At 42.9% G+C, this 14868-nt stretch overlaps 1 protein-coding gene across 1 annotated transcript; it reads right to left on the bottom strand.

Annotated features, from left to right (window-relative positions):
• Nucleotides 1–1232: 1232 nt before the first annotated feature.
• OSER1 (oxidative stress responsive serine rich 1) lies at nucleotides 1233–11737 on the bottom strand. Its single transcript, XM_029219278.1, has 4 exons — nucleotides 11585–11737; nucleotides 7816–7931; nucleotides 4759–4872; nucleotides 1233–2471 (listed from the first exon to the last, which is right to left on the bottom strand). The coding sequence occupies exons 2-4, from the start codon at nucleotides 7890–7892 to the stop codon at nucleotides 1784–1786; spliced, it is 879 nt and encodes a 292-aa protein (XP_029075111.1). The 5' UTR covers nucleotides 7893–7931; nucleotides 11585–11737; the 3' UTR covers nucleotides 1233–1783.
• Between the last annotated feature and the right edge of the window lie 3131 nt (nucleotides 11738–14868).

The following is a 14868-nucleotide window of genomic DNA, read 5'->3' as shown; positions in this document are numbered from 1 at the left end:
TTCATGCTCATTCGCTCACAAGTGTAGAGTTTTCCAGAAGTCATATGACATGGGATGTCACAAGAGATTGCAGAAGCAAATATGAGAATATAGCTGTTTTCCATTAAGCCCAACATTAAAGAGATTTGCAAAAACATAAAACACTGCCACTCTTCTTACTAAATATTTGTTTTGGAAAAGTTGTTTTCCGATTAAAAATATTATTTATATTAACTTAAATGGATTTGTGGATTCTTCATTATTTTTAAATGAAGTAATAGTCTTAAAATTTCTTAGTTTTAATTTCTAATATGGTAAACACAGGTAAATATAACCCACATAAACAAGAGCTCTTTGAGATCCTCAAATCTGTAAAAGAGTCCTGAGACCAAACAGTTTCAGAACTTCTGCCTCAGTTATTTGAAATAGTGCACCTTCTGTTCACATTAAGAAAACTGTTAAGTTTCTAGCACTGTGATGACAAGCCTCTCTTGCTCCAACCAGAGTCTTCAGATATTGCTAAATTCATACTAAACTAGTAACTAGCTGGGGTCTCTCACTACTTAAGTTCAGGGCTTTTCCAGTAAATACCCTTCCCACCTCTCCCAAGTACAAATCACCTATTTATGAAGCCCAAACCCCACTGTCATGAATCAACTCCACATTAGTGGGATGTTTTAGTGAAGAGTAAAACCTATTTTGTAATCAAAATAAAAGTGAAACAAACTTTCTGTTAACACGTTAAAATGGCTGGACAAATTTTCACTAAATTTGATAGGTATGCTTCGGATGGTCCGAATTGTTATACGGCATACATAAAATTCACTTTGGAGCCACCTGGAAAAGGAAGGGATTAATCCTCCAGCTGACACTGAGGACAGGTTTTTTTTACCAAACTTTGGAGGGAACTGTGGGGCTGGTTGGCCATTAAATACTGGATATGGCATGTATAAAATTCTCTTTGGGGGTTGCCAGGATAGGAGGGCAGTACAAAGAGATAATATCCATCCAGAACATTTGAAACTGAGGTATGAGATCTACACTGCAAGTGACTGAAACGTGCCATATGTACTAAAATGCCGGAGATGGAGAAGACGCACAGCAGCTTCAAATATCACACCCCCTCCCCCAACTGAAGCAGCCCCACTCCAAGTCACTTCTCACATAAGAAACTTCATGTGACATGTCTCAGGGTGAAGAGCACCAGCAGGGGTTTATTTAGTGATGGTTAATGATTCTCTCAAACAATGTAGGGCAGGCCAGCTAGTTTATTCGTATTGAATCTAAACCTTAGATCTCTGGCTTAACAATAACATAGGAAACCTTTAAAGACACAATAAATCTTGCGTTAAATCAGAGCTGGTTTAAACCAGTCATAAAACTTCTAATACTCTGGGCTGGCAACTACAGCATGACAAATGTTTAGTCCAGGTACAAAACCACATTTCATTCTCCTTGGCACCCAAATCTGAAACAGATCTGAAAAATGCTGAAAAATTGTTTTTCAAAGGCTTTCACCACAGACCCACTGCTACCAGTCAAGCAATCATTTCTTCATCCCCCAGGAACAGTTCTAAATGAGAGGGATTGTTCTTTTGATCGGCTTGCCTTGGTGGGTATGTAAGAACTCAGAGAGTTAAATTTCAAGAATGAAGATTAACTGAGATGCCAAGAGAAGTTTTTACAGCAAGCACAGTGAGCAGAAGGAGATGTCTCCTCAACCAAGGCGGCCGCAACGTCTGCCGTTAACTAAGCTCTCCGACAAGCCTTCACTGGTTAAAGCACAGTAATGAGCTTCTTGCTCTCAGGTGTACATCATTTCTGCCATGTGGGACATTTTCTTGGGAATATACAAGTAATATTCCATGTAGCCTGACAGGTCCTCAATGGTCACGTCATCCACGAAGACTCGAGCTTGCTCAGAACAGGAGCGGGGGGAGCCAGACAGAGTTCTTGTGTGAAGCGACTGAGAGTAGTCCTCCAGCGTGGATCTTCGCTCGGGGGCTAAGGGAGGGACGCTCTGCAGGCCTGAAAAGGAATATACCTCCATATCATGCCACCTCTTACACTGGCACTCCTTGCCTACGCATGCACATGGCTTGCCCTGGTTTAGCCTGGAAACGGATTGAAAGTCAGAGAGATCATTGGCCTTGAGACTTGCTTGGGAGACCTGGGGAGCATCAGAGGAGTCTTCCTCCTTACTCTCTGATGGGAGCCTTGGAACCGAAGTTCTCAAAGGCTCAATAACTGCCCCTGTGTGATGAGTATCGAGAGAAGCTGAGCATTCTCCTGCACTGAACTCTTTCGGGGTTGCAATTCCCAGCCCACTGCCGCCATCAGGGGAGTCCGCCTGGCTTCTGTGCTTGAGCTGGCTGCTCGAGGAAGCAGCTATTGTACTGCAATGTATAAACTTTGGAGGATGAAGGACAGGAGACTTAGAACGCCGACGACGCTGGGTCCTCACTGCTCCTCGTGAAGACTTCCTTGTAGACCTAAGAGGAAAAAAATGCACAAGAAGATGTTGGAAGACAGAGGTCTCCTAAAGAGGTTCTTTAAGATAGTTGGAAATTTGCCACCTCTCTGGTTTATGAGTCTAAATAAGTTTCCCCCAAAGAGATGTGCCTATCTATTTTCAAGCTGCCTAAGTCTCTGTGTCTCAAAAATGTCAACATCTCCTTATTACCAAGGTATAGAAACAGGAGAGGTAAAGGGGAGTTTTAAATCGCACTTCTTGGACGAAACATTTGGCGCAGAATACCTGTCTGCCCTGCCCAACCCTTGGCTTGGGAACCTCTGACCAGTGGGTCTGGAGAAGCACCCTGCACAGACAACTTAGACTGATGCTGTTAAAACCTCAATGTTGTGCTCCATGCCCTGAATGCAGCACAGCAGCTTCAGTACCCTGCGGGGCTAATGCTACAAACAGCCACTCTGCCGTGATTACTCAACAGAAGAGCAGATTTAGAATTCATTTCTATCACTGGGAACAGCTGAAAAACAGATTTAGACTCTCTAAAGTTTTCAGATATTGGGAATTATCAGACGTACTGTAACGTTTTATAAAATTTTAAATAAATAAGAATTGAGGGAGTTCCCTGGTGGTGCACTGGTTAAGAATCCACCTACCAATGCAGGGGACTCGGGTTCGATCCCTGGTCCAGGAAGATCCCACATGCCACGGGGCAACTAAGCCTGTGCACCACAGCTACTGAGCCTGTGCTCTAGAGCCAGCAGGCCACAACTACTGAAGCCTGCGTGTCTAGAGCCCGTGCTCCACAAGAGAAGCCACCGCAATGAGAAGCCCACGCACCACAACGAAGAGTAGGCCCCGCTGGCTGCAACTAGAGAAAGCCTGTGTGCAGCAAGGAAGTCCCAATGCAGCCAAAAATAAATAAATAGTAAAAAAAAAAAAAAAAAAAGAATTGAGCAAAGAGAAAAATGACTCAAAATTGCCAAGCAGATTTGAAAACAGAACCAAGTAGAACTTTAAAAACTTTGTAACTGAAATTAAACTAAATAGATGGGCTAAAGAGCAGAACACATACAGCTAAGAAAAGAAAATACTGGAGGATAAATCTGAATTATTTACAGCAGGGGTCAGCAAACTGCAGTCTCTGAATCAAATCCAGCCCCCTACCTGTTTCTGTACAGCCCATGGACACTGCTCCCATAGGCTAGAACTGTGAGCCATGCAGACATGCCTGAGGACCCCGCTTTGCCCCTGTTCTTCCCTCCACTCCCTGTGCCCGTCTTCCTGGCCAGCAGACATGTGCGTTACACCACGGCCTGGGGCCTTCACTGGCTACCATCTACATGTTGGGGCTCTGCTGTCAACAATCGCTAGGCACTGAGAGGTAGAATCTCAGTTTGTACCAGGCTCTCTGGAGGAGAGAGGGTGTGCTGGAATCTGGGTGCCACTGAGGTAGAGAGTAAAACTGACCCTGGCAATGCTCCCTCCCCACCCATCCCACCAGGCTCATCATTTCAGCCTCAGACTGTCTCAGCAACTGAACACAAAGTGTGCCCACCAGCCAGGATGGTGAACATCAAGCAAACAGGGCAGGGCAGGAGTTTTCTCCCTTTTTAAGTACCTACGAAATATCCCTGGATCTCATCTCTTGGCCTCCAAAGCCTAAAATATTTATTTTCTGACCCTTTACCAAAAAAGTTTGCCAACTCTTGACCTAGAAGACAGCACAGAAACTTAAGAGATTTGGAAAAATGTAAAAGTTAAGAGGTATGTAAGACAGAATAAAAAGTCTGGAGTCTCTGAAAGAAAGAATACAGTGAATGAGAACACAGGTAATTTTTTAAGAGATGATGGCTGAGAAATTTTCTGAATTGATGCAAGAAGAGAATCTACAGATACAAGAAGCACACACTAAAGCAGGACAACTAACTGGAGAATACCAAAAACAATAGGAATACCTTAACAGCAGCTAGAGAACTAGGCAGATTATTTCCAAAAAAAAAATTATTTGAAAAAAGATCCTATAAGTAACACATTTTTAAACTTAATTTAATGGACATATATAAAACCTAAGAATGATTAAAGGAGAGCCATTCTTCTCAAACACACATAGAACATTTATAAGAATTGACTACAATCCAGGCTATACAGCAAGTCTCAGCAAATTCACAATGAGAAGAAAGGGTCTTCTTTAACTGGTGCATCTTGGGTTCTATATCATAACACACTTTTCTGGATACTTAGGAAAGAAAACTCAATAGTGTGTTAAGGTGCTGGGATAAAAATCATCCGCAGTGAGAAGCCCTTACCCATGCCAACTGTCTTTAGATGCACATGTGGTTTTAGGTTTGGTATCATCCACTGCTGTTCTGACTGATGCTCTGACACTTGTGCCTTCTCCAACAGACAGAGATGCTACGGACCTGAAGACAAGAACAAAGTTTACTGCTTAGAAAACCATGAAAGGAGGAGAACATATTGCTCTCACCAACCCAAATGCAACTTGTATTAATACCTTTATTATCTTTCTAGTTTGGGTTTCTCAAAAATTGCTCAGCTTTTAGTGTAAATTTTCCTCCAAAACCAAAGTTGGAGTATCCCTAAGAGCTCGCAGTTGCAAAATCATAAGCAAAAGAATGATTCTTAAGTATAACCAGCAGTGGGATATAAACAGACTTTTAGGCTGTTTATCTGGGGCACATCAGGCCTTATGTCCAGGGAGAATGCTAACGACAACGACCACTTACTTTATATGGGCAAACCAGAGCCATGGAAACTAAGCTTAGGAGCAAAAACTTTAGGAGACTCAATCTAACTTTAGGAGACTCAATCTAAATGAATACTTTTTCAAACAGTATACAACTTATACAAAAATATTCTAATTTTTACAACCAATAAACTTGAAATATTACTCAGAGCCAAATCTCTGCAGTTTAAAATTACACAAGTAACATGGGTTCCCAGGAAAGATGAAAAATTTTAAAAGAGAGAAAAGAATCATCTATAATCTCACAACCCAGAGGTCACCAACATTAACATTTAACATCAACTTCTTTTGGACCTTTTCAATACACACATACATACACACATATACAGGGCTCCTACTATACATGCTGTAGTCTTGATAAATATCCTTTAGAAAGAGACAATCTACTAAGTAAAAAGATGTTCACTAAAATATAATTTAAAATAAACTTAAATGTCTAATAATAGAAAATACTGTACTATATAAATTATGGCCAATCTGTACAATGGAATATTAGGAATTTATTAAAAATTAACTGTGCAAAGAACTCTTAATGACATGGGAGAATGTTTATAACATAATATTATGTTATGCTTGTAACATAAGAGAAAACAGCATGGATAAACACCTGTACGTATATTATGACCTCAACTGTGTAAAAAAAGTGAACGCTGTTATTACAGATGATCTAGATATTAACTGTGGTATTGGTAAATTGTGATTTTTTACTTCCTTTTTTATCCTTTTTTTTTTGTTTTTGCGATTTACCCATAATAAGCATGTATTATGTCATAGTCTGATGAAAAGGACTATGTTGTTTTACAATAAATATATAAAGATTTGTCCTGATAAGACAAATACCATTAGAAACCAAAACCTGTTGAACAGGATCATGCTAAATTCCTGGCAAGGCTTGGTTACTTTATGAGTCAGTACCTCACATGTTCCATTCGTAAATCAGCAACAATACAAAACAACTAGAAACGTATGATACACTATACAAGTCTTATTCTGCTTAGTCACAGTAGTGACTCACCCCTTGTACTCTTATTTGGTTTTCTCAAATGTTCTGCACTGCTCCTTCTCTTTCTATAACTTAACTCAAAGTAGAGCGCATGCTACAAATATATAATATTTGACCATATATTGTACAGACATTTTGAAAAGTTTTTTTTATGTTCCAAGTAAATTTTAGGGGCATGGAACTAGCTTAATTTTATGCTCCAACTTCTTAAAACACCAGGAAAGAAGTCTGTATATCAAGGGTTATATAAATGTATACACTAAGGGATACATGTACGTGTGCATTTATACATTCCTAGCATTTTCCTGATTAAAAAATATTTATTTCTATACCAGAAATCACAAAGGAATACACTATGACTGCAATCTGGAACTATTTGTTTTTCTGCTTTGTTTCTGTTTCCCAAAATAGCTTATAAAGTACTAATCAATTCTAATGGCAAGATGACCATATTGGAAAATCACTAGGAGAAGATACTTATTTGAAGTATCACGGAAGCAAATGTAAGCACCTGTAACAGCTACTGTGCAAATCTATTAGCATAAATTCTCTCATTTGGTAGGCCAAAAATAGTACTAGCAATAAGCAGACAGCTATAACGACAACTAACAACTATTTAATTTTACATGCACCAGGTACCGAATGCATTTCTTCATGTTGTCTTCAAGGTACCATATAAAGGAATGGTTAAGAGCAGAGGTTCTGGAGATAAACTGTCTGGGTTCAAATCCTGGCTCTACCACTTTTTACCAACGTGACCTTTTGCAAGTGACTTAATTCATCTGTAGCTCCTCTGTAAACTATATAGTATACTCTGTAGTATCTATCTTCTAAGTTGGTAGTAAGGATTAGATGATGTGTACAGAGTACCTAAGCCAGTGTCTAGGGCATAGTAAATGAATAATAAATTTGAGCAATCATTATTTACTCCTTGCTGTGGAGTGTTCAGTTTCCATTCATGAAATGAAATATTCTTATATCCATTAAAACTTTGAGATTTCTTCTGGCCTGGGGCAAAGAAGGGGGATGAAAAGAGTCCTGCATAGAACATTTTGCAAAGGGTGAAATATTAACATTCAGACAGCAGCTGGTCTGCAGGTGCTCTAATTAGTTTGGCCAAAGGGTCCAAGATTATTGATCTCAGTGACAGAACCCTAATGAACAGGTTTCCATAGTAACAGGGTCAGCAATCAGAGCCCATGAAATCGCAATGTCTGCAGAGATTCCTATTGAGCCAATTCACTTTTAGTGAAAAATACTGTGATTCCCTAGAGATATATGAGGAACTCTCTGATGGGACACTGCCTAATGTTTGATTAAAAAGAGGTGGGGGGAGGGGGAAGGGGAACCCTCCTCAAAGTTAAGAAGAACCCCCAGCCTTGGAGTACAAATGAGCATCTACTTTTCAAAATGTAACAGAAGAGTTTCTTTTATAAGTAAAACAATGCTGTACAGAATTTGGTAAAATGTCACACTATTAACATTGACACCTTCTACAAATAAAAAGAAATTTTAGAAGAGAAAGAGCTCCCCTGAGGAAATGTCTATTTAAATCTAGTAAACAATTCCCCAATAATATATTCCATATTTAATTACCCTGATGCATCCACTCTTAATTTCTTGAAAGCAGTTTGTAGACTCTCCTCCTCTCCATCCTTGGCTTCAGATTTCATTGTGAAAGTTTTACACTACTATGGATGTTCCCGTTAATACTAAAAAGAAAATAAAATGAACAAAGTGAAAACAGGTGAGTTCAAACATATACTTTTGTTAAAATCTATATTCCTGATACTACCATTGCTTGTTAGGGGGAGAAAAAGCAAATTTCTACTTCTAAAAGGAAGTTTCAATGACTAGGAAACTGTAGGTTTTATTTCTTAAGAGAATGAAATAATACAGAAAAAGTATATTTATTATGATGGAATTTAAACTGTCCAAATACTTGATGCCAATATCCTATTACACAGTTTTGGAAACTACGTCACCTAAAATCTGTGTTTAAGTATACTTTTTAACAGGAGGTGAAATCTCTCCAGTTGTAGAAGTCTAGAAACCTACAGACAAAATGACCTCTACATCAGAAATATAAGGGAAAAGCTCAACATATAGGACTCTGAGCTTTAAAACACTACTGAGGGGACTTCCCTGGTGGCGCAGTGGTTAAGAATCCGCCTGCCAATGCAGGAGACATGGGTTCGAGCCCTGCCCCCGGAAGAACCCACATGCTGCGGAGCAACTGAGCCCATGTGCCACAACTACTGAGCCTGCATGACACAACTACTGAAGCCCACACGCCTAGAGCCTGTGCTCCACAACAAGAGAAGCCACTGCAATGAGAAGCCCAACGAGGAGTAGCCCCTGCTCACCGCAACTAGAGAAAGCCTGCGCGCAGCAACAAAGACCCAACGCAGCCAAAAATAAATAAATAAATTTACTTAAAACAAAAAACAAAAAACACTACTGAGTGTTTGTCTCATCCAGCTCTAAACATTTCAGGTAAGAATAACTTTGTGACACATGATAACATTTCTCTAAAGCAATCCTGACCCAGATATCAATGTTTATACTCATATTAATATTCATACCCACGTATCAAGATGTTACCATTACTAAGGCAGGATTGCAAACAAGTTTCAATGATACTGCTTACTCCACACTCAACCTTTCTTTTCTTTAGCTTCAAATACTTTCTTACAAGAATAGATGAACTATACTTGCAACTCAAAAACAAACTTAAAACAAAATTAGCTAAAAAAAGAGGTAGAAAGTAAAGGAAAAAACTGAAATTATTCCATAGATGTGCCTTTAAATGATCTCCACTTAATCAACTAGCTTGATTAACAAAAGTTCTCCATTTCTTCTATCCTGATTTTTATATTTAAACCAAAAAAAAAAAAAAAAGACGGGAGAGAGACCAACCAAAGCAACAAGAGATACAATAGAGAAGTTAATAAATTCTTTGACTCTAGTCTCCCATTTTTTTTTACTCAGGGTAAAAAATTTCTTAATACCACATCCTGAACAAAGCATAAATCAGTCTCTATAAACATATCACAGGGAATCAGAAAGAAAAAAAGTAAAACAAAAAATATAAGATGGGGAATTTTTGAAGCAAAGAATTCACTTTACCTTCTCTATTTCTAGAGTGCCCTTAGGCACTCTCAGAGGGAGCAGTGCCTCTCTGTGGATCCTTGGATCCTCTCTGATTCTGTATCTGCGCATTTCTCAGGGGTGGGTTTGATGTTATTGTGAGACCTCTAATATTCTACAGGTCACGGTGTCATAACATGTTTGACATAATGTAACCATGTAGTACCAGTGGCAAAATTAAGAAGCAAGTGATCAAGACTATTTGTTTCATTTATTAATGTGTAGAAGGTATTTTAGGCAGATCTCTCTGGGGAGCACTGAAAACAGTCTCAAAAGAATTCAGCTAGCTTTCACCTCAACTTCTTAAGACAAAAAATTTAAATACACTCCCCATATGTATTTTGCTGGTTTACTTAACCAGTACATCAATTTGAGGAAACATTATGAGTTCCACATTTCACTGGTTCCTAATTCTTCAGGATTCAGAGGAGGACCCTCTCCCAGATACACAATAATGTCCTATATACTTGGGGAGAGGGGTGAGCAAAGATCACATATTCTATTATTTTTGAAGCTCCACAGCATCTAAAAGGGTGCTTCTGTAGTCTATAAACAAATTCTTCCTGCTGAAGAATACGGGGATACAAGGGAGATACAAGGGAGAACCTGACACCAGGACTGTGAACCCTATTCCTGTAAGGACTGGAATCTCATTCCTACCCTAACACTGTGCTAAGATGCTCTGCACCCAAACATGGAACTTTTAATTACACAGTGTTAACTTAACATTACTGTAGGTGACCTCTAGATGTTAATACAAACTTAGCTAACATTCTTGTTGACACACTAAAAGATCCATCAGTTAAAAACCAAAACAGACCAAAATAAAACTGGCTACAGAGTAAAACTTTAGGAATGAAGTTCCAACTAAACTAGTCTCAGACTTCCAGCATTTTGATTACTCACCTTTTCCCTCAGTTATATTAACCCAGGGCAAAGGTGAATCTTAGGCATGACCGTAAGAGCTAAATCAGAGCATGTCTGTAATTACAAAAAGGCTTATTATGCTCCTCCCTCTTCCCAGCTTCCCATTCACTCAACTCAAGAGCTGTACAACTAACTCCGGGAAACATGTACATGATTTGCCCTTCTTCATTAATATTAAATTTGTGGGAGGCATTCTTGCAGTTTTTACTGCTCTAACTTCTTGAAATTGAACAATCCCCCCAAAGATCAAACTTCTACTTTGTTTTAAGTCAAATCACAAGGGGCCTCGGATTTTCCCTAACCTTTCAGAAAACACAAAATTCTTTTAAGTTCCTCCAACAAAAGGGCAAATTCCGGATTTTCTCTGACTTTCAACGAAGAGTATGTCTCACAATCTTATTTACATCTTGCAGTTTTAACCAATACCTCTTTGAACCTCAAGCCTAGGTCCAAATTTCCAGGACCCTGAAAAGAGCTGAGTACGATCAATAAAGGATCTGCGCGCAAGCGTGTCATCACAATGTTAAAGATTTAGAAAATTTCCCTGCCCACCAGGAAGCGTGGAATCCGGGGAAGAAAATCGCGTCCAGCAACTCTGGAAGACGCAAACCAGACTAAGTTGCAACAATCTGCCCCCGAGACAATACACGTTCACGCTTCTCTCTACTCACTCAACCCCTACACTCTAGGTGCAAGAGCACCATGTTAATTCTTTTTACCCAGAAACTGGATCGGTCGTGCTTAAACATGGGGGAAAAGGTCGGGACCTGGGGGGTTCGGAGAAAGGGGAGCTGTCCAGGGCCCTAGCTGTGCCCGCCCGGGGTCTCCCGCTGGAAAGCTGCTCCTTGAGGATACTCCCCGGGCCAGAATGAGAGACTTGGGTCAGGCCAATAGGCAAGGGATGCAGGAGGAGGCGGGGGCATAGCCGAAGAGGCACACAACGAGACTGGGGCTCAGGAACTAGCGGGAAAGGGCGGGAAAGGGCAAAAGGGCGGCCGAGAAAGGCGAAAAGGGGAAGCTACGGACGAGAGGGAGAGGGCGGAGGCGAGGGACGGGGCGGGAGCAGCGGGGGCGGGAAGGGGCGAGAGAGCGGAGCTCGGGCAGGGCCAGGCCGCAGCAGCGGAGGGGGCGCGGAGAAGCGCAGGCCCTGCCCGGCCCAGGCAGCCAGCGCCGGGGGAACAACGCGACGCGAGGCTGGACGGCCCAGAGGAAGCCGCCCGTGGCCAGACCGGGCCTGGAGGCCGAGACGCGGTGCCGCAGCGCCTCCCCGTCACGTCTGGGCACGCACCTCCTCGCGCCAGGGGCGCTCCGGTGAGCCAGTCCGGTCACTTCAGATCGTCTCTCCCCGATCGCGGCGCCTGACTGACCCGGATCTAAATCCACGGAGGGGGCGACCCGCGCCTCCGGAGTCGCACTGCGCCTGCGTCACTCAGACACGCTCCCCGCCCCCTGTTCGTGCTCCTCCCACCCCAGTGACTAGGCAACGCGGCAGGCGGTGGCTGCGCAGGCGCGGGGCGATGGCCGCGCCTCTCAAACGCCTGACGCCCGCCCCTCGCGAAGCACGTGCTCCTGACGTCAGTTCCTGTTATTCTCTTCATTAGTCCCGCCCTCCGCAAAGGATTCGCTTTGGAACGGGTTTTGGGGTGTGCCTGCTTCCTCCTCTCGGTCAGGTGAGTGAGTGGGCGTTGTTCTTCGTTGTCGAGCTGCCTCCACTTCCCCGTGTCTCCCTGTGCTTGGTGCTCCACCTGGAGTCAGCGAGGCTGCGGAATTCTTTGGGGTGAGGCCGGAGTGGGGGGATTTTCACAGCGACGGAGCCCGTCTGAGCGCTTGGCCCAAGCCTCCTCGATGCTCGAATCTGGACGGCGTGCGACATCTCCAGGGCTCCGACACCAGCCCTGGACTCCCGGGGATCTTCCAGGGCTGCAGAGAAGCAAGGAAGTATTGGACACGGTCAGGACCGTGAACGTGACGCCGGAATTGGAACTGAAATGCCTTCGCTTTAATACGCCTGTTGTTTGACTTGAGGCAACTGCGTTTCCCTCTCTGGGCCTCATTTTCTCCCTTCCGTTAAGTGAGGACCTTGGACTGTTTCAGCGAATCTCGTTTTTTTCAGGCATGGACTCCTTTGAGAATCTGGTGAGAACTGTAGAACACCTCGACAGAGAAACGCACATGCATACTAAATTTTGCAAAAAGTTTTGGACAGTTCACCTAAGTAGGTTATTTTTAGGGATCTTTTCCATTTGTATGACTCTGACGGTTGCTCAGATGGCAGGCAGAGAAGGGGTGGGCTGAGCAACAAGCTGCCACTCCCTCCAACACCAAGACTGGTTCTGCTGCGCTAGCTGTGCCCCTCCTCACTCACCACGCCCCAGCTCCACGTCTGCCCTTCTCAGAGCTTTATAGGAAAAGATGGCTTTCCTCAGTAGAATGGGCTAGAGTTGGTTACGGCCCAACCTTTGTGTGAGGTTGTCACCTGAACCAAAACTTGACCCTCCCACTCCCCAATACCTTAGCTGTAATCACCTAATTTCAGATAGGCTGTAATCACCTAATTTCAGATAGGCTGTAATCACCTAATTTCAGATAGCTGTAATCACCTAATTTCAGATAGGCTGCTGAAAATAGCTTAGTATATTCAACTTAACTACAGCCAGATCTTGGAATGCCTGGCCCATGCCTGGGAATGGAATCTACAGGTCATTGGATAAGGTTGTTAAAGCATGTCGCGGGTAAAACATTTTAAATCCTTCTTGTTCATAGGAGAGGCTCAGTAACTGACAGGGGATGAAAAAAACCTATTGGGACTTACCCGGTGGCGCAGTGGTTAAGAATCCGCCTGCCAATGCAGGGGACAGGGGTTGGAGCCCTGGTCCGGGAAGCTCCCACATGCCGCGGAGCAGCTAAGCCCATGCACCACAACTACTGAGCCTGTGCTCTAGAGCCCGCGAGCCACAACCACCGAAGCCCGCGGTGCCTAGAGCCTGTGCTCCACAGCAAGAGAAGCCACTGCAACGTAGAGTAGCCCCTGCTTGCCGCTAGAGAAAGCCTGCGTGCAGCAATGAAGACGCAACACAGCCAAAAGTAAAGAAAATAAATTTATTTTTTAAAAAGAAGAAAGAAAAAGGCCTGTTAATTGTGAAGTTCCAACATCAAACCTAATGATGCTAATAATGACTACCCTGTACTATGCAGTAGTACCATGCACATGTTCACACATTTAATATTCCTGTGGTTATACACATTTTACAGATGAGGATGACTGGGACTCAGATATTAGATGTCTTGTTCTAGCGCCAGTTCTATGTCACACAGTGCTAGGAAGTGACTGAGTCAGGATTTAAACAGCCTCAAAAGCCTGGTCACCCACTGCTGCCCATCTCTCAACACCTCTTATAAAAGAATAAGCAACAGGAAAGTATTGGGATTTCCCTGGTGGTCTGGTGGTTAGGATTTGGTACCTTCACTGCCGTGGCCGGGGTTCAATCCTAGGTCAGGGAACTGAGATCCCACAAGCTGTGGGGTGTGCCCAGAAAAAGGGAAAATGTGCATTTTTTCCATCAGAAGATGCCAAGGGAATTTCATCAAGACCAAATACATGTTTTTAAGCTGTCATTTGAAAATATTCCTTTGGGTAAAACCACACATCCTTGAGGGCAAGGACTGTATCTAGATCAGTTGAATTCCCAAAGCCTAACACAGTTCCTGGTTAGTTAGTTCCTAGGTACGTACAGTTTTGGTGAATTCTTCATTTTACCTTATTTCCACCCATACAGCGTTAAAATCCTAAAAACTGAAACGTCTCAAAATACTTTGTTTTAGGTAAGCATGTCTCCATCATAAACTTGGGTGCTGAGGATGTGGCTCATTGATCGGGGAGTATTTGGAAGGCGAGAACCTCTCGGGAATAAAGTCTGTTAACTCACACTACCTGATGTGGCCAGAAATTTCAAGTCATTAGATATAGGCCTGATTCACTGTGTGGTACCTCGTGACAGAATGAGAGAGAGAAGCCACAAAACGTGACCTGAGGGAACAAAAAGCCCGATCTGCGCTCCTACATCAGTGACACAGGATCTTTCCAGCCAAAGAAAAAGCCCTGAACTTATGGGGAGACTATATTCAGGAACTTAATGCACATAGTAATGCCATCTAACCAGAAAGCTATGGTAGCTGTAAAATTCCTTTAACAGTATACTTCCTTCTTGGTACATGAACCTTATAGGTGATTGAACAGAGGAAACCTAGTTCCATCAAATGATACTCAAAAGCAATCAATTTATATAGGAAGGTAACTTTTTTTTTTTTTTTTTTGCGGTACGCGGGCCTCTCACTGTTGTGGCCTCTCCCGTTGCGGAGCACAGGCTCCGGACGCACAGGCTCAGCGGCCATGGCTCACGGGCCCAGCCGCTCCGCGCCATGTGGGATCTTCCTGGACCGGGGCACGAACCCGTGTCCCCTGCATCGCCAGGCGGACTCTCAACCACTGCGCCACCAGGGAAGCTCCCCACTGGCTTTTGAGACCTGTAACTGGGGGCTTTTGGCTCCTTTGACAGTTGATTTTAGCAGCAC

This window comes from Monodon monoceros, unplaced genomic scaffold (assembly GCF_005190385.1).
Source record: "Monodon monoceros isolate NGI ecotype Baffin Bay Population unplaced genomic scaffold, NGI_Narwhal_1 Super_Scaffold_13, whole genome shotgun sequence".
Lineage (NCBI taxonomy): Eukaryota > Metazoa > Chordata > Mammalia > Artiodactyla > Monodontidae > Monodon > Monodon monoceros.
The sequence above is the reverse complement of the archived record's forward strand: the minus strand, read 5'-3'. Positions and strand labels throughout refer to the sequence as shown.